Source organism: Centroberyx gerrardi, chromosome 20, assembly GCF_048128805.1.
Source record: "Centroberyx gerrardi isolate f3 chromosome 20, fCenGer3.hap1.cur.20231027, whole genome shotgun sequence".
Taxonomy (NCBI): domain Eukaryota; kingdom Metazoa; phylum Chordata; class Actinopteri; order Beryciformes; family Berycidae; genus Centroberyx; species Centroberyx gerrardi.
In genome coordinates, this window is record NC_136016.1 from 9,695,618 (window position 1) to 9,717,418 (window position 21,801).

The window sequence follows — 21,801 nt, forward strand, 5'->3', positions numbered from 1 at the left end:
GTTTGTCATTTGGAGATGCACAGACCAGGGAGGGACATCTCCCTGCCATTCCCTACAGTTGGCCTTCGGGTCAGTTGATTGTTGATTGCAACTTCTAAGGCTCGAGATATTTTAAGGCCCTGACACACCAAACCGACTTCAAAGAACCAGCGGCGACGAAGGCCGACTGTTGCGTCGCCTCACGTCGCCTGCGTCTGGTCCAAAAAGTTGCACTTGAACACACCGCAAAGACTACAGCCGATGGCCAACTAGCACGTACGTTCTGCGCCTGCGTGAGGGGAAATAACCATATGTCTGATAAGAAGTTACAAATGGCACTGGCGTTGTCAGCCCTTGGTCTTTTGGTTGTGGAAGAAGAAAGGAAGAGGCGGAGGCAAAAAATAAGGAGAAACCGCACTAAATGGGTGAAATCATGAATAACGTTACTCCAGACAGGCTCAAGGGGCTTTCCCGAACCTGTGTCGAGAGCTGGAGATAAATGAAACCTCTGATTTTAAAAATTTCGCTCGGCTCTTTCCTGTTCAGTTCCACATGTTGAAGGAATTTATCAGTCCAATCATCCAGAGGCAAAACACGAACTACCAATCAGAGTAATCTCTCTCACCGACGGCTCCGACGCCAATTCAACATGCTCAATCGGCCGAAAAGACGCCGACAGGGTCCGACTAGTGCCGACGGTGCGGGACACACCGCAAAAACTAGGGACACCGACGCTTACCGACGGCCCGACATTGCCCGACGGCCGACCGTCGGCCTGGTGTGTCAGGGCCTTTACAGTGTCCTCTTCATCCTCTGTATGGAGAATTCGAGCTCCTACCCTCCGGACGGAGATTTAGACTACCAAAGGCCAGGTCTAACAGGTTGAATAATTATTTTATTTCTCAGGCCACCAAACTGTTAAATGCTCATGATGATCCAGCTGATGATTAGTTTCCCATTTAACTACTGGGGGCTGATGATGGTTTTAGCGAGGGCTAAACATACTCTAGGTTTCCTGTTGTCACGTGATGTATTCATGTATTTTATCATGTTTTTTGTATCTGAGTCCGTGTGCCTATGTCTCTGTGTGTTCTATGTTTTTATCTGGCTGCAAGACAAATTTCCCCTCGAGGACAATAAAGTTGAAGTTGAAGTTGAAGTTGAAGTTGAAGTTGAAGTTGTTCCCCAACTCCTATCCTTCCTCCTGAGCCACAGCCAGAAGCTGTTCTTCTCCGCTTCCTCTGCCAGCTCTCTTGTCGCCTTCCACAACTGTCATGATTCCTGGTAGCTTCCAGCTACCAGCCCAGTAAATAAACTGTCTTTTGAACTGTGCTCATTGCCTCTTGTCTCTGTGTCTGCACTTGGGTTCACTTGCCTAGCCGTAACAGTATGATCCGGCCAGTCATGAACCCAGTGGACACAGCCAACCCTCTCTTGTCCCGGTGCAGTGGAAGAAAGCCCCGGGGGGTTTCAGCCCCTTTCCCTGCCTGCTTGTCTGTCTCCCCTGCACTCTCAATCCCCAGCGCACTCAAGCCCCAACCCTCTCGTCTCCCGGCTGTGGAAGAAAGCTCTGGGGGGTTTCGGCCCCTTTCCCTGCCTGCTTACCTTGCCCGTCTAGCAGCCTTGTCTGCTAGCGACCGACCAGCTAGCTTCCAGCCTGCATCTCGCCCTGTGTATCAGCCTGCTTCCCGGCGTGCTAGCAACCGGCCAGCTAGCCTTCAGCCCGTCTCCCAGTTTGCTAGCTTTGGGCCTGCTAGCCACCAGCCTGTCTCCCAGTTTGCTAGCTTCGGGCCTGCTAGCCACCAGCCTGTCTCCCAGTTTGCTAGCTTTGGGCCTGCTAGTTACCAGCCTGTCTCCCAGTCTGCTAGCCTTGGGTCTGCTAGCCTTCAGCCTGCACCTCGGACTTCTCGCAACCAGCCTCCACTCTAGTCGGTTAGGCTCGGCGTCATGAGCCTGCAGTCTGCCTGTCCTGAACCTGCCTGTCCTGATTCTGCATTTCCTGAACCCCATGAGACTAATATGGATCAGCTGTGGAGTCACCCTGACGTCCAGCGGTCACCCTATGAAGGGACTCGCCTTGCCATTTTCACGGGGAACTGCAGAGTCTCCAAGAGGAGGTGAGGTCCCGATGGCTCCCGACGCCACTGGCTCTCTCAGCAGCCCAGCGCCACAGAGTCTCCGCTGCCTAGCGCCACAGAGTCTCCGCTGCCCAGCAACACGGAGTCTCTGCTGCTCAGCAGCACTACTGAGGTCCAGTCTGTTCCTGCTCCGCTAAAGCTCCCTGTCCCCAAGCTGCGGCGGTCTCCTGTCCCTGCGCCGCGGAAACTCCCGGTCCCCGAGCTGTGGCGGTCTCCTGTTCCTGCTCCGCTAAAGCTCCCTGTCCCCAAGCTGCGGCGGTCTCCTGTCCCTGCTCCGCGGAAACTCCCGGTCCCCGAGCTGTGGCGGTCTCCTGTCCCTGCGCCGCGTAAGCGCCCGGTCCTGGAGCTGCGGTGGTCTCCTGTTCCTGCGCTGCTAAAGCCTTCTGTTTCTGAGCTGTTAAAGTCTTCTGTTCCTGTGTTGCAGCAATCCGCTGAGCCTGAGTTGCCGCAGTCTTCAGTACCTGTTCTGCTGCAGTCTCCTGTGGCTGTGCTCCAGCAGCCTCCTGTTCCTCTGGCTCCTCCAGCCATGCCTGCCGTCGTCCGGCCAGATTCCCAACCGTCGGCCGCATTTGCCGACGCCCTACCATTCCCCGCCGGCCATCTCCGCCGACGGCCACTGCAGGACTCCCGTCCTGTATTCCAGTCTCTGGTCAACTCCAGTGACTCTAGTGGTTCCAGTGACTCTAGTGATTCCAGTGACACCGACGACTCCAGTGACTCCGATGACACCATCGACTCCAGTGACACCGACAATTCCTGTGTCTCCTGTGTCTACGGTGTCTCCAGTGTCCCCAGTGATTCCTGTAACACCAGTGCCAGTCCTGCACTCCAGTTTCTGGTTTCTGGTCCTGCTCTCCGGTCTCCGGCCTCCAGTCCTGCATTCCAGTCTAGTTAGACTCCAACTTGTCTCTGTAGGCTCTTTTGGCATCTCTGATGGCTTTCCGTAGGTCGTATCTGGACTTCCTCAAGGCCTCCAGGTCCCCAGAGCTATAGGCAGAGGACCGTGCTCTGAGTTTAGCACGGACATCACCATTAATCCAGGGCTTTTGGTTGGGGAAAGTCCTAACATTGACTTTCGGGACGACGTCATCAATGCACTTGGAGATGTAGGCTGAGACAGCGTCTGTGTATTCATCAATGTCCCCATCAGCTGCAACACAGAACATCTGCCAGTCTGTGGTTTCAAAACAGCCCTGGAGAGTGGCAATGGATTCCTCTCTCCAGCGTTGAACTGCCCGAAAAAACGGTTTTCCCTGTTTTAGTCGTTGTCTGTAGGTTGGGAGGAGAAGAATGGAAGTGTGATCTGCCTTTCCAAAGGCAGGGCGGGGGAGGGGTTTGTAGCTGTCCCGTAGTTGAGAATAACAATGGTCCAGGGTCTGATCACCACGGGTAGGAAAGTTAATATGCTGGTGATATTTAGGCAAAACTTTCCTCATATTAACCCTATTGAAGTCGCCAACAACAATAGAAGCTGCCTCAGGGTGAGCGTTCTCCAGTCCATTGATTACTCCATAAAGGTTCTCTAGCGCTAGAGTTTTATCCGCCTGCGGGGGGATGTAGACTGCTGTGATTATGGCGGAGCTGAATTCCCGAGGGAGATAGAAGGGACGGACTTTTATAGTTAAGAGCTCCAGGTCTGGTGAGCAGTGTTTTGTGAGCACTGCTATATCCGAACTCCAGCGAGAATTAACCATAATGCAGATCCCACCGCCTCTGTGTTTACCTGACTCTGTAGTTCTGTCCTGCCGGTAGATGGAAAATCCAGCTGGGGTAACAGCCATATGATGGCCCATATGCTGTGAAGACCGCCCTAGGCTGGGTCATCAATGGACCAATCGTAAGAGGTGTCAGCTCAGATAACACTGGACTACAGAGTCACACAGTGAATCGAATCTCAGTATCTGACATGGAGGACTTATGGATCCAACAATACAATGCTGACTTTCCAGAAAAAACGGTGCGATGAAAAGACAGAGATGTCACATGAAGATCACCAATTCATGCAATTGGTGTCAGAGTCAACAAAACTTGTGGATGGTCACTACTGCATTGGATTGCCTCTGAGAGATAGAGAGGTGAAGATGGCAAACAACAATTGCGTGGCAGAACAATGCCTTACTAACCTCAAAAGAAAGCTCCACAAAGATCCCGACCTTCACCAGGAGTATTCATGAGAGGCATACTCGAGAAGGGCTATGCAGCCAAAATACCCAAGGAGCAGTTAGAGCACACTGATGGGAAAGTTTGGTTTATACCTCACCATGGCGTACACCAGCTGAAAAAGAGGAAGTTAAGGGTTGTGAGTTCTGACAAGGTTCCGGGAACAACAAGTTGCCATGATGGCTGACATCGAGTCCATGTTTTATCAAGTCAGAATACCTGATGAGGACACAGACCTGTTGTGTTTCCTTTGGTGGCTGGATGGTAATCTAAGGCAAGATCCAGAAGAGTACCGCATGTATGTACACTTGTTTGGAGCAACATCCTCCTCCAGCTGTGTGTCTTATGCCATGAGACAAACTGCTGAAAATGGAAAGAGTAAGACTGCAACAGAGGCCGCAGAAACAATGCTCAACAATTTCTATGTGGACGACTTTTTGAAATCTGTAGCTACAGACAATCTTGCTGTTGCTCTTGCCAAGGACCTCACGACTTTGTGCTCCAGTGGACGATTCCATTTAACCAAGTGGATTAGCAACAGTAGAGTCTTGTTGTTGTCAATCCCCAAAGAAGAACAAGCCTCAGAAGTAAAGGATTTAGACTTATGCCATGATCAGCTACCGGTTCAGAGAGCACTGTGCATCTGGCGGTGCACAGACTCAGACAAGTTCAAGTTTAAGATACAGGTGCAAGAGAGACCATGCACCAGAAGGTGAATCTTATCAGTTGTCAGTTCTGTCTACAACCCTCTGGGGTTCGTGTCACTATTCATCTTGCCACTAAAACTTATCTTGAGAGACCTCTGCAGAAGAGGATGGGATAATGAAATTTCCCCAAAAGCAGAGATGGCAAAAATGGATGACAGACCTGCAACAACTCTCATCCTTCAGTGTCAACAGATGTGTCAAGCCAGCAGGATTTGAAGCCACAATCAATAACACCACTTTTCAGATGCTAGTTGCGAAGGGTATGGCGCAGTGTCTTACCTCCTGTTGACAAATGAACAAAGTCAGAAACATTCAACCTTCCTAATGGCTAAATCAAGGTTGCACCACTCAGATTACGATTCCCAGGATGGAGTTGACAGCTGCAGTGGTAGGAGTAAAAAAAAACAAAAAGTTAAAACAAGAGCTACGGGTACAGCTGGAGGAGTCTATTTTCTGGACCGACATTGACTACGTTTACATGGACTGCAATAATCCGACTATTGACTTTATTCTAAATAAGACAATATTTCGATTAAGGTGTTTACATGAGTTGCTTATAGAATATTCCATTCATATTCCCATTTACATGCTACAGAGCATAGTCCGATTAATGACTGAAGACACACGCCAGCATTACGTCCCGACATCCTATGTCCGAGTTTCCCTCCAGAATTGAACCTGAAACCCTTTCTGTCATGTTGCTACCGTGGTCGGGACAAAATGTTGGGACTTCTTTTTACCGGTGGCAGTCATGTTTTCTTCTGTAAACAAGTTGCGCAACACTCGCTGGAAGCTAAGGCATGCATTGTCAAGCAGTTGGATTGCCGTACGTGTCGCAAAATGCTGCGAAAACTCTGATGGGACGTCATAGTGCGATTAAAGTGTATACATGTCTACAATGCACTTCAATAATGCGACTAAAATCGCTTACTCCGACTATGACCTTATTCGGGTTAAGGTAATCAGAAAATGCTGTTTACATGGCAGTGTCTTATTCAGTATTGTCTTAATCGGGTTAATATCGGAATATTGCAGTCCATGTAAACATGCTCAGTGTCACAGTCCTGAGATGCATTGAAAATGATGCGACACGACATTTGTGCCCAATCGAGTCTCATACATCCGAGAAGCTACAGAGCCCACCCAGTGGAAGTATGTGAACACGAGCACCAACCCAGCAGATCAAGCCTCAAGAGGTTTCACAGCAGAGAATTTACTACAGAGTAAAAACTGGATTCAAGGGCCAGACTTCTTGTTAAAGACAGAGTGCAGCCTACCCATGTAACAGAGGAGGATGTTGAGAGAAAGAAGAGGTGCAGTAAGTCAACTCGTTGACTCCAGTTGGTACAAACTGCAAATGGCTGCAGCATAGTTCCTACGCTTGAAAGAGATCTTGCTTCACGAGTCAGAAAAGAAAGGAATTCCAGCAGACCATTTGCCAGCATGAGAGTGATCATATCAAAGCAAAATCCCTTCTCAAACATAAGCAGAGATTGGAAAAGAAAGTGCTTACTGTGGAGGATTTATTCAAGGCAGAGTTAGAGCTGATTCGTTTCAGTCAGAGACAAATGTATGACCAAGAGATCACAGCCTTACAGCGAGGAAACAAAGAAGACCCACATCTTCAAATTAGATCCTTATCTGGACCAAGGAGTCTTGAGAGTAGGTGGGCGATTAAGCAGATCCACAATGCCTGTGGAGGCCAAGCACCCTGCCATTTTGCATAAGGACCATCAGATTGCCTCACTTATCCTTAAGCACATACACCAAGAAACCAGGCACTCTGGAAAAAATCATGTCCTTGCCAAACTGAGGCAGCGGTATTGGATACCAAGAGGCAACTCAGCAGTGCGACGAATGATCTCTGAATGCAGCACCTGTAAAAGACTACACGCAAAGGCAGGTGAACAAAAAATGTCAGACCTGCCTGAAGATTGGTTACTGCCTGACCACCCCTGATTCACAAATACTTCGGACCCTTCGAGGTCAGAAGAGGACGCTGTGTGGTTAAAAGATATGGTGTGCTCTTCACATGCTTAACCATAAGAGCAGTACACCTTGAAGTGGCACACTCGCTTGACACAGACTCATGTGTCAACGCTTTGCGTTGCTTCATGTGCAGAAGAGGTCAGGTGTTGATCCTTCGCTTTGACAACGGCACTAATTTTGTAGGTGCAGAGAGAGAGTTACGGCAAATGTTGTATGGTAATTGATATGCTATCAGCCTAGTCAATTAGGGGCCGGCTATGTAAGAGCCATTTCTCGTTAATATATTTTATTTATATTTTGTATCTCTTATATTGACTTATTCTGTTTGGATAGGTTTATGTTTTGATAAATATTGCTAATACTCAACATTTACTTGTGTGTGTAACACGTCGTTTATATTGCCTTAGATTAATGCTTGTCTCTCATTGGCTATTTACTTACTGCAGAGAAGCATTAGGTGGATTATGCACTTTATTCTTTCCTTTAGAAGAAAGAAGCTGTTGAGCTAGAACACAAAACTAGTTTTTGACCGTGCCTTTATCAGCGTGTCCTGTGCCTTTGTTTGATTTGCATATCCTCAGTAAACGGTAAAACAAAGAACTTGGAGTGAAGAGACTTTTTTTTTGTCACGCGTCAACCATATGCCGAAGTTCAACAGTTTAAGTGAGTTTAATACAGAATCAAGAAAGCTGCACTTTCAGTTTCCAATAAGGAAGACCTGAAGGTGGCAGCTCCTGTAAGGTGGATGTCCACAAGTTCCCCTTCGACACACAGCGATGCAGCATCACCTTCAGCACTGTCATGTACACTGGTGAGTGACTGAACATTTGTATGTGTGATTTATCCACCTTAACTTGAACAACTTGGACCTTTCATTTGTAAGCACCAATAGTAAGCCTCCAATTCCTTCCTCCCTGCCTTCCTGGCTTCTCTCCATATCTCCCTCTCTCCACTCCTCAGTGCGACTCATCCCTTCCTCCAACTCGTCTTGGGCCACACAGTTTTCTCTTGAGTTGCTTCCTGTTGCCCATCCTGTTCTTCCTGTGTCTGGATCTGGCCTCCTTCCTCATCTCAGATCATCGGGGAGAGAAGCTGGGCTTCAAGGTCACCGTGCTGCTGGCCATCTCAGTCCTGCTGCTCATCTTAAACGACATCCTGCCCTCCATGTCCAACAAGACTCCACCCATAGGTACAACGCACACTCACACATTTAGCTTAACTGATTTCTTATTCATATCAGCCATAACAGTACGTAGTGATAAATAGTGTATTTTTTGGTCTTTTTTATTTGTTTTCCTCCTCCCAGCGACCTACTGCATTGTGATTTTTGCTCTGATGCTGCTGAGTCTCTTGGAGACGATCTAGGTGACGTATCTGATGGAGGACTTGGGACTTGACTTTGTATTTTGATGACTTGTCAAGTCTTGACAAAAGATCTTGTGTTGTGTTGTTGTGTGTAAATGACTTAAAAGTGATCAGATTTGTTCCACCAAACAACTGAATTTAAATTCTGTTCTCTGAATTTGTATGGAATGATTGAATTTATTGAAGTTGAAAGTTTTTATCCTATTAAAACCATATTGCTTTGAAAAGTCCAAGATATTTAGTTTTCTTTAAGATATTAAATTGATACTGGACTCTTGATTTGTTCTGACTTGACTTGCTGTTCTACATTTAGACTTGAGACTTGACATTAATGACTTGGACTTGACTTGGTAATATACATTTAGATTTGGGACTTGACTTGAGACTTGTGCCTCAAGACTTGAGCAAAGTTGACTTGGTCACACCTCTGCTTGTTGCAAAAAATAAGTGTCAAATACAGTATCATCAGTCTTAGCAGGAGAATAATCAACTTCAACATTCATCTACCAAATCCAGGTTGGTAACAGCAGACAGACAGGTGAGTCTGGTGTGTTACTGCTGATCCTGGAGGAGCTGAGGGAGCTGCAGAAAAGCCTGGCTCCGCTCCTCAGCAGCAAGCAGGAAGCAGGGAAGACCGGCTACTGGACCAGAGCGGCCAGAAGAATCAACACAGCTTTCTTCATTTGCTATGTCATCGCTGTCTCACTTTTTCTAATATTCATGTGTGTAGAATGGAGCACTTAGAGATGACAAGAATGTTATATCATTGTTGGAGTTTTGTAAGCTTTACCAGTCACCTGATATATGTTCACCTGTATGTGTGACAGTTCATTTGGGTGAAAAATGTCAACTAAAGTATTCACAGTTGTGTTGTTGTTCTTTCCCTGCTCTTAAGCAAGGCACTTAACAGTTGTTGTTTGGTGTATTGCATTTATTGTGATTGTTGCTTTGCTGTTTGCCCAGAACACATGGAGTGTATATTGAGATGCCATTCTCACCTGTCTTTGTGTGTTATTCTGTTCAACTTACTGCTCTCTACTGTGGCACTATGCTGTTAAACATCATTATAGCCCAGTTTGCCCCTCAGTCTCTTTCCAACACAGCTCCTGCCTCCTCCTCTCCTATCAGGCCATTAAGAATTACTGTGATATCCGTTGTGGGAGTGACCGCTAACTTCAAATGCCTGTTACACTGACCAATAAAATAAAAAAAAAGGTTTGTCGTTCAATTTGCCCAGCCCTCCTGTAGTGTATAAGTGGCATTATTGCTGCAACAGACTTACTAACACTGTCAGACAGCAGGGGAAGGACACAGAGATACACATTTGCTCTCTCCTCACATAGATTACACTTCACATGCTTCTCTACACACATACACACTCACAGGTGCAGTTATAATGTGTATTGGTCTTCTTTTGCTACTCTTCCTCTCAGGTAAGCTATAATATTGTTCAGTATATTGCATGGTGTGTGAGGTGTTATCTGGAACGTTCCTGCAGTTTGGATGAATGATAAACTTCTTTCCTAAACATTCTGGTGATGAGTAGGAGTGCTGATGCTGAGGCTTGTTAACTTAATTAAACAGCAGTGCCTTTTCTTTATCATTTTATTATATACTGTCTTACTAAAAACTCTAAGGGTAAGAAACTGGAAAGATGTAATGGTTTTCTGTGTTTCTATGCTCTGTTTTTTTCCCATTTGCATGCCGCTGTTTGGGTCCTGCAGAAAGGGTTTATGGTGATGAAACTAATCAGTAGCCACAATAAGACTTCCAGTGTGAAACTGTCAGCAGTAAATGTCTTGTTGACAAACATGTATTTCAGAGGTTTCTGATTAATACCGAATACCAAAAATTTAAAAAGTGAAAAGTGCAACGGATGAATATGAAATTATCATTATTTCTTTTCAAAATGACCTTTTAACAGCTTATATTTACAATCAAGGGCCATTAGATTGCATTAGATTAGAAGCATCTTGGGAGAACAGAATCAAGCTTTTAAACCCATAGCTGGGTAGAAATGCGTGCTGCTGGCCTTGATTTGATCAACATGCAACATTTGGTGGTATAGCAGCTCTAATGGAGAGCCTTAATTAAACTCAAAGGACTGTAAAATGCTCACATTTAACCATCAATCAGTGGATTAATATAGAGCGAACATCTCACATGTCTGCCAACGCCCAAACTGTTAGAACTCATAATGGCCTCTCAGTGACCACAACCAGCACTACTTGAAAGGATTTTGGTTTTCAGAAGTGAGTGACTTTCAACCATGGATTCATACCCAGAGCAGGTAACAATTTGCAGGGTGTCTGTAGGATAGGCTAATGTTGCGTACTTTTTTTTTTATGACAAAAATGCATTAAGCAACTGAAAGAGCACATAACTCTGACATCAAGGCAATTACTGTACAGTGGCAAGCAAATTGTAGTTTAAAAGCAAAATTTTGAGCTTGAAAATCAGCATTGCATTTCCCTGTTAATTCTACTGATGTTTTAAGAATATTTTCTCCCATAGAGAAACTGTTGATCTTTTGGCTGTAGATGGGGTGTCCTCTCAGAGTGGCTGTAGTTACCAGGATGTCTTGAACTACCTGAACCTGACCAAAAGTAATGAGCTGTACACATTGACACGGCCCGTTAGGAACCACACACAACCTACAGTGGTATATCTGGATGTCACGCTCTATTCCATTCTAGATGTGGTAAGTGGTTTACGGCTTTCAAATCTGTCCATTTATCAGTGTATCTGTGTGTCTGTGTGTGTTTATCTGCACTTTGTAAGTGTTGATTTTTCAGTGACAATTACTTTGAGTTGTATCAATGGTTTGTTCACTCATAGAGCTGCTATGGCTCTAAAGTGTTTAGTTAACTGGTGGGTGCGGACACTCTCTCAGAGTTAAATTCACACTGATGATTTTGCTGTGTGGGGGTCATTATGCTGGTTGTGCTGCCATGTTTGCTGGCCTGAAAGATTCTGACACATATTTGTTTACTCACAGATTGAGATAGACCAGAGATTCGTTCCTTACGTTTGGGTTGAGATGGTGAGTTCTCTCAGGGTGATTCACTTTCTTTAAAACAAATGATAACACGATGCATCTCTGACCTCTCACCCTGTTAGGAAACTCAACTGTCTTTCTTTTTTAAAATGGCATCATCTCATCCATTTCTTTTTCTCTCAGTCCCCCATGCCTATTGCCCCTCTTTCTCATTGTTCTTGTTATTTACTTTTTTCTTTCATTGCTTTCATTTGTTGGGAATTTTCCTCTGGTTGTCTTCTGCAGATGTGGAATAATGAGTACATCTCCTGGGAGCCGGATGCGTTCTGTGGAATCTATGAAGTTACTCTTCCTATTGAACTTCTGTGGAAGCCAGACATCAGTATTGCTGAGATGTAAGTGTGAATGTATGCGTGCGCACATGCACATGCACATGCACACACATACACACACACACATGTCTCAGCAATAACTTGAGGATATTTTAAATCACATCAGAACATAACTACAGAACAGTTTTTACATGTTGCCCCCATTTGAGGGTACAAAAAGTATTTAAACAGATTATGTTTCTATTTAACAAAATAGTAATTTTTATTGTGTAGCGTATTCTTACTGTACAATGACTTCTAAAAGTCTGAAGCCCATAAACATCACCAGACTCTTGTCATACCCTCTTTGTAGACAGAGGGAAATGACTATATTGTTTACTTTCTGAATGTAGCATTCAATGCATTTATTTCATATCATATCACACTGTAGATTTAGTTATGCAGTATTCCATAAAGAAAGAGCCATCCATAATATATTGATGCAAGCATAATCGCCATAATGTGTGTGTGTGTGTGTGTGTGTGTTTCCTTCTAGGACAGAGAAGGATAAGGCCCCTCCAAGTCCCTATCTCACCATTTACAGCAGTGGGGAGGTCTATGTGAGGAACGACCAGGTGATGGTCAGCAGCTGCAAGATGAAAATCTACAGTTTTCCCTTTGACACCCAGAGCTGCAGCCTCACATTTAGCTCAGTCATGTACTCAGGTGAGGGAGTGGCAATCTGTGTGTCCAAGTGCACCTGTCTGTGTGAGTGTGTATGTGCGTGTGCTGCAACAATTTTTATGGCTTATTGTCTACGTCACACACACACCACCAGGCACCCTGGGTTATCTCACTATTTCCTTCTCTCCTGCCTCAGTCGAGAAACTGCAACTCCGCCCGCTCGCCAACTCAAAAATGGCTACAGCGTGGTCTAAAATGATGATGCAGGGCGAGGACGAGTGGACGTTTCAGAACCAGGCAGTCGAGCCTTTAAATAGCAGCAGCCCAGAAGGTCATGACAGCATCAAATACACTGTACGCATTACAAGATGGACACATGAGCAGATTAGTGCATATTAGTTGTTTTTTCCAACACAAATCCTAAAAAGTTGCTTTGGTTGAATTTGTCAAACCCGCCTGAAGTCCATCCAGCCTGACCCTTGACCTTCTCCTCCTAGTTCACCATGAAGAGGAGACCCGTCCTCTACATCGTCAACTTCCTGTTGCCCATCCTGTTCTTCCTGTTTCTGGACTTGGCCTCCTTCCTCCTCTCAGACAGCGGGGGGGAGAAGCTGGGCTTCAAAGTCACCGTGCTGCTTGCTGTCACGGTGCTGCAGCTCATCCTCAACGACATTCTGCCCGCTACGTCCAACAGGATTCCACTTATAGGTAAAGAGCTCCGGCTCGGTCGTTCATATGAACAGGAACAGTACATACTGATACAGAGAGTAGTTATTTGTCTGTATTAATGATACTGCTTGCTCTTCACAGCGACCTACTGCATTGGGATTTTTGCTCTGATGCTGCTGAGTGTCCTGGAGACGATCTTGGTGATGTATCTGATAGGGAAAGACTCTCCATCCCAGGAGAAGGAGGCAGACGCTGGCTGCAGCCTGAGCGAGGACTGTGGAGACAAACAGGACAGGGGCAACTCCCATAAATGGGACAGAGGTGAGACCCACTATAACAAAGAAAAAGAGGAACGCTCATATATTGATGTGCCAGACCACAAAAAGACAGTAATCTTCCAGACAGTTATCAGGTCAATTTGTGCAGAGGCCACTCCATTATTTTTATTTCTATCATAATGACTACCTTCAGTTATTTTCTGTCACATGCACACTTATAGTACATAATGGTGAATCATATTATTTTGAATATGGTATAATCATCCTTGTGTCAAACCTATCCTTTCAGAAGGGAATAAATGGACTCGCTGTTCATGCCTGTGCGATGTGTCTGGTGGCGACACACCGTCCGAACTGCTGTCGGTGGCCAAAGAGGTTAGGACGGGGTTGCACTTCAATTCTGGTTCACAAAAAGCTCAATGTCAAATGACTGCAATCTTAGCAGGGTCATAATCCACTTCATAAACCTTAATCTACCACATGTCTGTTGCAGGGTAGTAGCAGCAAACTGACAGGAGAGTCCCATGGCTTGGAAAGTCTCTCCGAGGAGCTGAGGGAGCTGCAGAAAAGCCTGGCTCTGCTCCTCAGCAGCAAGGAGGAAGGAGGGAAGCCCGGCTACTGGACCAGAGTGGCCAAAAGAATCAACACAGCTTTCTTCATTTTCTATGCCACAGCAGCCACTGTGTTTTTAGCCATCATCTTTAGAACATGGAGTCCTGCATAAAGATGTTAGCTAGATAATGAAAAAAGCATGATTTAAAAGCTTTGCAACAGCATTGAACTGAACTGAATTACTGTTTATTTATTCTGATGTGACTCAGGGCTGGAACAGTTTTTTTTATTTTTTTTTGCTTTTTTTTGCATCTTGTTCCACTGGAAGAATTGCACTCTAAAAAGCATAGGTGCACTGACCTTAGCAACATTGATGAGGAAAAGAGCACATGGCTGTTCAGATATATCACTACACAGGTCTTCAAATCCATGTATACAAAAAGAATTTGGTGAAGCATATGCAAAAAGAATTGAGTAATTTCTAGGTCTTCACTGCAGTATGGGAAAAAAACGGTTTACAGGCGTATCTAATAGGGGCTGGGAAACATGACTGTCAGCATAAATCATATAGAACACTGGAAAAAATCTTGAAACCAGTTAAGAAATTAAGGTCTGGAAAAAATATGGGATTTTGAAAGCAAAATTGTTTAGGAACCTATAGCCTTAATCCTATTTTAGTCTTTCAGTAGTATTGCAAATATACACATCTGTTATTACAGTGAAACAGATCAATTACTTGGAATATCCAATATTTTGACACTGACTGTATTGTTAACTTCTAGTATACTGATATCTAGTCCTACATTAATGTGTCTTTAATATGTAATATGCACAATCCTTACATACAAAGAAGGGCTCCTATTAAAAACATGTAGTCATAAAAACAGCCATCAAAATGAAGCATGCTGGTATATATATGCAAATATTCTCACAGGTTCCTTAGATTCGTGTAGGAACCGTATGAAGTTCCTTTAAGATTTCCTTCAAGTATGGGAGGAACTGTTGCAATGCAGTGTTATTAATGGCTTTTGAATTCATACAAGTTTTGTTTGTTTTAAGCTTTCTTGTTTGTCATTCTCTGCGCAGCATGATGCTGCGTTGGGGCACTTTATGGAGAATTCATTTTCTTTCCATCCAGCAAATGAAAAACAAACGAAAGAAAATTGCACATATACATATACATATGCATATAGCCAACATAATGTATTCATTTAATGGAATGAGTGTCCTATGAACTGTTCTACATACTGGCTTGGATATGTATCGGACGCTTTCTGCTGTGGAAATAAAGAATAAAAAAAACTTAAACAATGCCCTCTTACATTTCCCATCATTTCACTTGATCAAACTTCCTAATGAAATTCTTCACTTTGAGAACAAACTTGCTGTATGTGTGTTGTTGTATGCTGTTAGAAAAGGGAGTAATGAGACACAAGGCAAATTCAGGCCAGTCAGTCAGTCATCTGTCACTTTGTGAGATCATACGCTTCATGAGATGGCCTCCAGAGGATGTCTTTGACTGCGAGATGCAGTGTTTCCCATAGAGGCAAAAAATCAAAAGTTGGTCAATGTATAGAAATTGATCTAATTTGAACTCTAATGTGCCTGATGTGTGCATCACATCATGTTTGTCATTTGGAGATGCACAGACCAGGCAGGGACATCGCCCTGCCACTCCCTACAGCTGGCCTTCGGGCCAGTTGATTGTTCCCCAACTCCTATCCTTCCTCCTGAGCCACAGCCAGAAGCTGTTCTTCTCCGCTTCCTCTGCCAGCTCTCTTGTCGCCTTCCGCATCTGTCATGATTCCTGGTAGCTTCCAGCTACCAGCCCAGTAAATAAACTGTCTTTTGAACTGTGCTCATTGCCTCTTGTCTCTGTGTCTGCACTTGGGTTCACTTGCCTAGCCGTAACAGTATGATCCGGCCAGTCATGAACCCAGTGGACACAGCCAACCCTCTCTTGTCCCGGTGCAGTGGAAGAAAGCCCCGGGGGGTTTCAGCCCCTTTCCCTGCCTGCTTGTCTGTCTCCCCTGCACTCTCAATCCCCAGCGCACTCAAGCCTCAACCCTCTCGTCTCCCGGCTGTGGAAGAAAGCTCTGGGGGGTTTCAGCCCCTTTCCCTGCCTGCTTACCTTGCCCGTCTAGCAGCCTTGTCTGCTAGCGACCGGCCAGCTAGCTTCCAGCCTGCATCTCGCCCTGTGTATCAGCCTGCTTCCCGGCGTGCTAGCAACCGGCCAGCTAGCCGCCGGCCTGTCTCCCAGTTTGCTAGCTTTGGGCCTGCTAGCCACCAGCCTGTCTCCCAGTTTGCTAGCTTCGGGCCTGCTAGCCACCAGCCTGTCTCCCAGTTTGCTAGCTTCGGGCCTGCTAGTTACCAGCCTATCTCCCAGTCTGCTAGCCTTGGGTCTGCTAGCCTTCAGCCTGCACCTCGGACTTCTCCCAACCAGCCTGCACTCCAGTCGGTTAGGCTCGGTGTCATGAGCCTGCAGTCTGCCTGTCCTGAACCTACCTGTCCTGATTCTGCATTTCCTGAACCCCATGAGACTAATATGGATCAGCTGTGGAGCCACCCTGACGTCCAGCGGTCACCCTATGAAGGGACTCGCCTTGCCATTTTCATGGGGAACCGCAGAGTCTCCAAGAGGAGGCGAGGTCCCGATGGCTCCTGATGCCACTGGCTCTCTCAGCAGCCCAGCGCCACAGAGTCTCCGCTGCCCAGCGCCACAGAGTCTCCGCTGCCCAGCACCACGGAGTCTCTGCTGCTCAGCGGCACTACTGAGGTCCAGTCTGTTCCTGCTCCGCTAAAGCTCCCTGTCCCCAAGCTGCGGCGGTCTCCTGTCCCTGCGCTGCGGAAGCTCCCGGTCCCCGAGCTGCGGCGGTCTCCTGTCCCTGCGCCGCGGAAACTCCCGGTCCCCGAGCTGCGGCGGTCTCCTGTCCCTGCGCCGTGTAAGCTCCCGGTCCCGGAGCTGCGGCGGTCTCCTGTTCCTGCGCTGCTAAAGCCTTCTGTTTCTGAGCTGTTAAAGTCTTCTGTTCCTGTGTTGCAGCAATCCGCTGAGCCTGAGTTGCCGCAGTCTTCAGTACCTGTTCTGCTGCAGTCTCCTGTGGCTGTGCTCCAGTAGCCTCCTGTTCCTCTGGCTCCTCCAGCCATATCCAGATTCCCAACCGTCGGCCGCATTTGCCGACGCCCTACCATTCCCCGCCGGCCATCTCCGCCGACGGCCACTGCAGGACTCCTGTCCTGCATTCCAGTCTCTGGTCAACTCCAGTGACTCTAGTGGTTCCAGTGACTCTAGTGATTCCAGTGACACCGACGACTCCAGTGACTCCGATGACACCATCGACTCCAGTGACACTGACGACTCCAGTGACACCGACAATTCCTGTGTCTCCTGTGTCTCCGGTGTCTCCAGTGTCCCCAGTGATTCCTGTAACACCGGTGCCGGTCCTGCTCTCTAGCCGCCGGTTTCCGGTCCTGCACTCCAGTTTCCGGTTTCCGGTCCTGCGCTCCGGTCTCCGGCCTCCGGCCTCCAGTCCTGCATTCCAGTCTCCGGCCTCCGGTCCTGCACTCCCACTGCTGGACTCCGGTCCTGAACTCCTGACGCCGGCTGCATTCCCTGACTTCCAGCTGCGTCGTCGACCTCCAGCGTGGCCCAGCCTACTTCGCCGACCCCCTGAGTGGCCTAGCCATCTTCGCCGACCTCCTGAGTGGCCCAGCCATCGTCGTCGACCTCCTGAGTGGCCCAGCCATCGTCGCCGTCCTCCTGAGTGGCCCAGCCATCGTCGCCGTCCTCCTGAGTGGTCCCTCAGGCCCCTGAATCCCTCCTCTGGACCCCCTCCACTGTCTTTTGAACTGTGCTCATTGCCTCTTGTCTCTGTGTCTGCACTTGGGTTCACTTGCCTAGCCGTAACAGCAACTTGGCTCCTGTGACTCCTGTGTCCCTGAGGAGGCGTGTTGTCGATATACTGACTAAAGGCCTTTGCACACCAAGTCCGTATTTTTTGTCCAAAATTGTCGCACGTTTAAAAATGAATACGACCTCACATTGTGTCAATCACGTTTACACACCGACTCCAAAACTTTCGTCCGTCATTAAGGTTTTCTGAACAGGTTCGATTTTCTGCGTTTTTTCGCATCCGTCAAAAGCCTTTAGAGAGTTGTTTGACCACTCAGAGCCACCATACTGTTGTTATTCATCATCCAAAATGGCATCTGATAAGCTGATTCACTTCGTCACCCAGCACAAAGCACTTCGACAACAAACAAAGTAAAGAATACAGAGATGTGGAATTTAAAGATAGATTGTGGCAGGTGATTTCAGAACAGCTTGGAATTGCCATTACCAATTACCAATTACATTACCAACTAGAAGGGCACTCGGAGACCGCAGACCTCCGCCAAGACCAATTGCTTGTTCGTGAGGCTTGTCCGTGAGGCTTGTTCGTGAGTCGGATCCGGATCTGCTCCAAAATTTTATGGGTTCTTCCTTGGCCCATGCTACCAGTGGGCCAGTAGTTTTTCCGTAATCCTGCTGACAGACATTCAAACAAACAAACAAACGGCACCGAATACACAACCTCCTTGGCGGAGGTAATTACCATTATGCACGACTGGATCTACTAGGATCTCCGGCACAGCCTCAAAAAACTGATACTACCAGCTTGATCCCCGGCTCCTCCAGTCCGCATGTCGAAGTGTCCTTGGGCAAGATACTGAACCCCAAATTGCTCCCGATGGTTGCACCAGCACCCTGCGTGGTAGCCTGCTGCCATCGGTGTATGAATGTGTGTGTGAATGGGTGAATGTAGGCATTGTTGTAAAGCGCTTTGAGTGGTCAGTAGACTAGAAAAGCGCTATATAAATGCAGTCCATTTACCATTTGCAGTCCATAAACAGACTGATCACAGGACAACTATTGACCATGATCTTGTCTGTAAACTAACTGGACCACCACTGACATCCTGAAATAGACCTGGAAACGATCGGGATAATTCTGCAGCTCCTTTATCAGCAGGTGAAACTCTCCTTGCTCTTGACGCCTTCTCAGGATCGGATGGACCCAATATTTTCTTTTTCTTTTTCTACTAAGAAGTGAGAGGACCACAAAATCATCCTCACTGCTTGACGACTTCATTTTGTCTCCTATTGCGAATTTTCGCAATGAATAGAATAATAAAACGCATCAGACTCAGTGTGCAAGGTTTCTGTGCATAACGATTTTTATCGGATGACAGATTCAAAAAACGCATACGAAAAATACGGACTTGGTGCGCAAAGACCTTAAGCCTCTGCACCCTACCTCGACAGGGTAGATGATGGACGTCCAGCCAGCCTCCCTACACTGTAGCTGCCTGCCGAGGTCAACCCTCATGTTCCACTCCTTGCCAGAGGAGAGGAGGCGGGTTGGGGCTCTCGGTCTGGCTCCTTCGGCACTCCCTCCCTGCCTGATGAAATGGATGTGGTGCTCTGGTGGTGGTGCCATGCTTCTGTTCGCATCCTGTCTGCTAACCTCCAACACTTCTGCCAGCTTCTTCAGGACCTGGTCGTGCCGCCATCTATACCGCCCTTGGGACAGCGCGGTCTTGCAGCCTGACAGCATGTGTTGGAGACTTGCATTGGGGGCGCTGCAGAGGGGACAGCTCTCCTCGTTACCAAACCACTGGTGGAGGTTGCAAGGACAAGGAAGTGTGATTGATATTCAAGATAGGAAGATATCCAACTTCTGTAGTTTGACTAGCTATTTATAGCTAGCCTAAAGCTAGCTAGCTGATATTTGCTAGCTAAGTTTGTAAACATAAATATAATTTGACCATAGGCATATTCCTCCACCACAAGAACATAGCAGAGACATGCATCCCTCCGCTATGTTCTCTTCTATCAATAAAAAAGCTATTTGGCAAAATTATGTTCTAAAAAATACGGCCAAACGTCAGTTGAAAATCACAGTAGCGGGATCTGTTGTTGAATCTGTTCACAAACGTGTTAAATGTCAGTTATCAGGTTATTTCCGTGGCCTCATTCAAATGAATTGGAAGTAACACTACAAACTTGTCCCAGCTGCATCCAATCTTGGTGATTAGTTTATATTATGGTTTTCATGGCGGTCAATTGCCAAACAACCCCCATGTTAAAACTAAGTGGTTAAAACTAAGTACCCTGAAAAAGAAGGAGATAGAGAAAGTCTTAAAGAAGACAAGAACAATGTGGTGTTAATTGAGGAAGAAACACTGTTTGTGTTTAGTAAGCTTCTCTGCAAATTTAAAGAGATCAATGCAGAATTATTGCCCCTGATGGAAGAGGAAGCAAGAAAAGAGGACCAGTCTAGTTGGTTCAAGCCCAGATGCGCTGAGTTTGAGGATTTTGTTCAAGCAACAGATTGGATTTTGAAATTAAAAAAAGGTTCTGCTGAAGAAAGCAATGATGACAATGTTATAAAACCCAGTGACAGCGTCTCTGAGGCTCTGCCCACACGTATATGGAGGTTTTTGAAAACGTAGTATTTTCACGTTTCACGTTTTGGCCTCCAGTCCACACAAAAATGTTTTAGGTCACTGAAAAACTTTTGGAAAATGCCTTCCAGGATGGAGATTTTTCAAAACTCTGAATCAAAGACTGGTGAATCAGAGCTTTTTGAAAACACTGACATCATGACCTCAACTTGCACACGGCAATTGTTGTTTTATTTGTATTGAGCATGCGTCAGGAACCTACAAGCGATGGCGGACCACAAGTTTGTTTATATGTAGTCAGTACTGTTAGGTTTGATTACATGTATACAAGTCAACCTAGCTGTACTTCTCTTACATCACTCTTCTGCTTGAAATCTGCGATCTGCCTTGCTTTTGAAAAAAGTGGCAGAAACGAAGCGGAGCACTCAGTTTGTTGCCAGGCAACCAAAGTAGCGCTGAGTTGTCCTCTTGTGAGAAGTGAGCGCGGATCTTATCCTCTCAAGTTGAACTATTTTCCACTCACAACCAACCTTGCGTGACCAACCACGGCGGAAAAATCTGCGATCCGCCGTGCAGCTGTCGGTGCGTGTGGAATCCGTGCCCTTCCATAGAAAATAATGCATTTGAGCGGAATCTGCAACGTGAACGCTGCAGAGGCGCTTTAAATCGTTTTTGCGTTCTCATGTGGATGGAGAGATTTTCTAAAACATTGTTGGTGTGGACGGATTTTTTTTGAAAACTGAGGAGGAAAAAATGCGTTTTCAGAAATATCCATATACGTACGTGTGGACAGGGCCTTCTTCAGCCTGCACTCGTTCTGAGAGTAAGCCAGCATGCTCTATTACTAGCCGTACATCACAGATGTCCACTACAAGCTCTGCATGCTTGAGAATAGAGGCAGATCGTAAAGCACTGTTAGGACGCGCTGTGTCCCTGAGGAAACAGGAAATTGAGATGGAAGAGGCTTGCTTAAAGGCAAAGAAAGAGCAATTAGAGATACAGACAGCAATTGCAGCCTCAGACGCCAAGCACTCATGATGGGATGAACAACTATTATGAGTCAAATATGCCATGCATGTCAGGTTCAAGAGAGAAGATTAAAGAGGAATATGAAAGTGACTCCCTATCCACAACAGAAAGGGGAATTCTCAATCTCATTCAGCACTTGGTCAACATAGAAGTAAGTCAAATAGACCAGCTACTCCAGCATCAGATTCAGGTCATTCTCAGTAGTTCGGCACGTCTGATGAAGGTTTGTTGAGAGTTATGGAGCGTCAAAATGAGATAACAAAGATGTTGGTCAAACAGCAAGGCTTGTCTCAGCTCCCACAGAGAGACATACCAGTATTCTAAGGAGATCCTCTGGCCTTCCGTTCCTTCATATGGGCTTTTGAACAGTCCATTGAGAGCAAAACCGAAAGTCCACAAGACAAGTTATATATATCTTGAGCAGTTCACAAGAGGAGAGCCTCTCGACCTAGTTCGCAGCTGTGAGTACATGAGACCAGAAAACAAAGTTAGGAGGCTA

The 21,801-nt window shown here is 46.4% G+C and overlaps 1 protein-coding gene and 1 pseudogene across 1 annotated transcript; both read left to right on the plus strand.

Moving 5' to 3' along the window:
* The first annotated feature begins 3,481 nt into the window (after positions 1 to 3,481).
* Positions 3,482 to 8,383, plus strand: LOC139908939 (5-hydroxytryptamine receptor 3A-like; annotated as a pseudogene).
* Positions 8,384 to 9,734: 1,351 nt separating this feature from the next.
* Positions 9,735 to 14,002, plus strand: LOC144542995 (5-hydroxytryptamine receptor 3A-like). Its single transcript, XM_078290920.1, has 10 exons — positions 9,735 to 9,771; positions 10,879 to 11,039; positions 11,337 to 11,381; positions 11,622 to 11,731; positions 12,204 to 12,373; positions 12,528 to 12,685; positions 12,829 to 13,039; positions 13,142 to 13,321; positions 13,568 to 13,653; positions 13,772 to 14,002. Exons 1-10 carry the CDS (start codon positions 9,735 to 9,737, stop codon positions 14,000 to 14,002), a joined length of 1,389 nt encoding a protein of 462 aa, XP_078147046.1.
* The last annotated feature ends 7,799 nt before the right edge of the window (positions 14,003 to 21,801 follow it).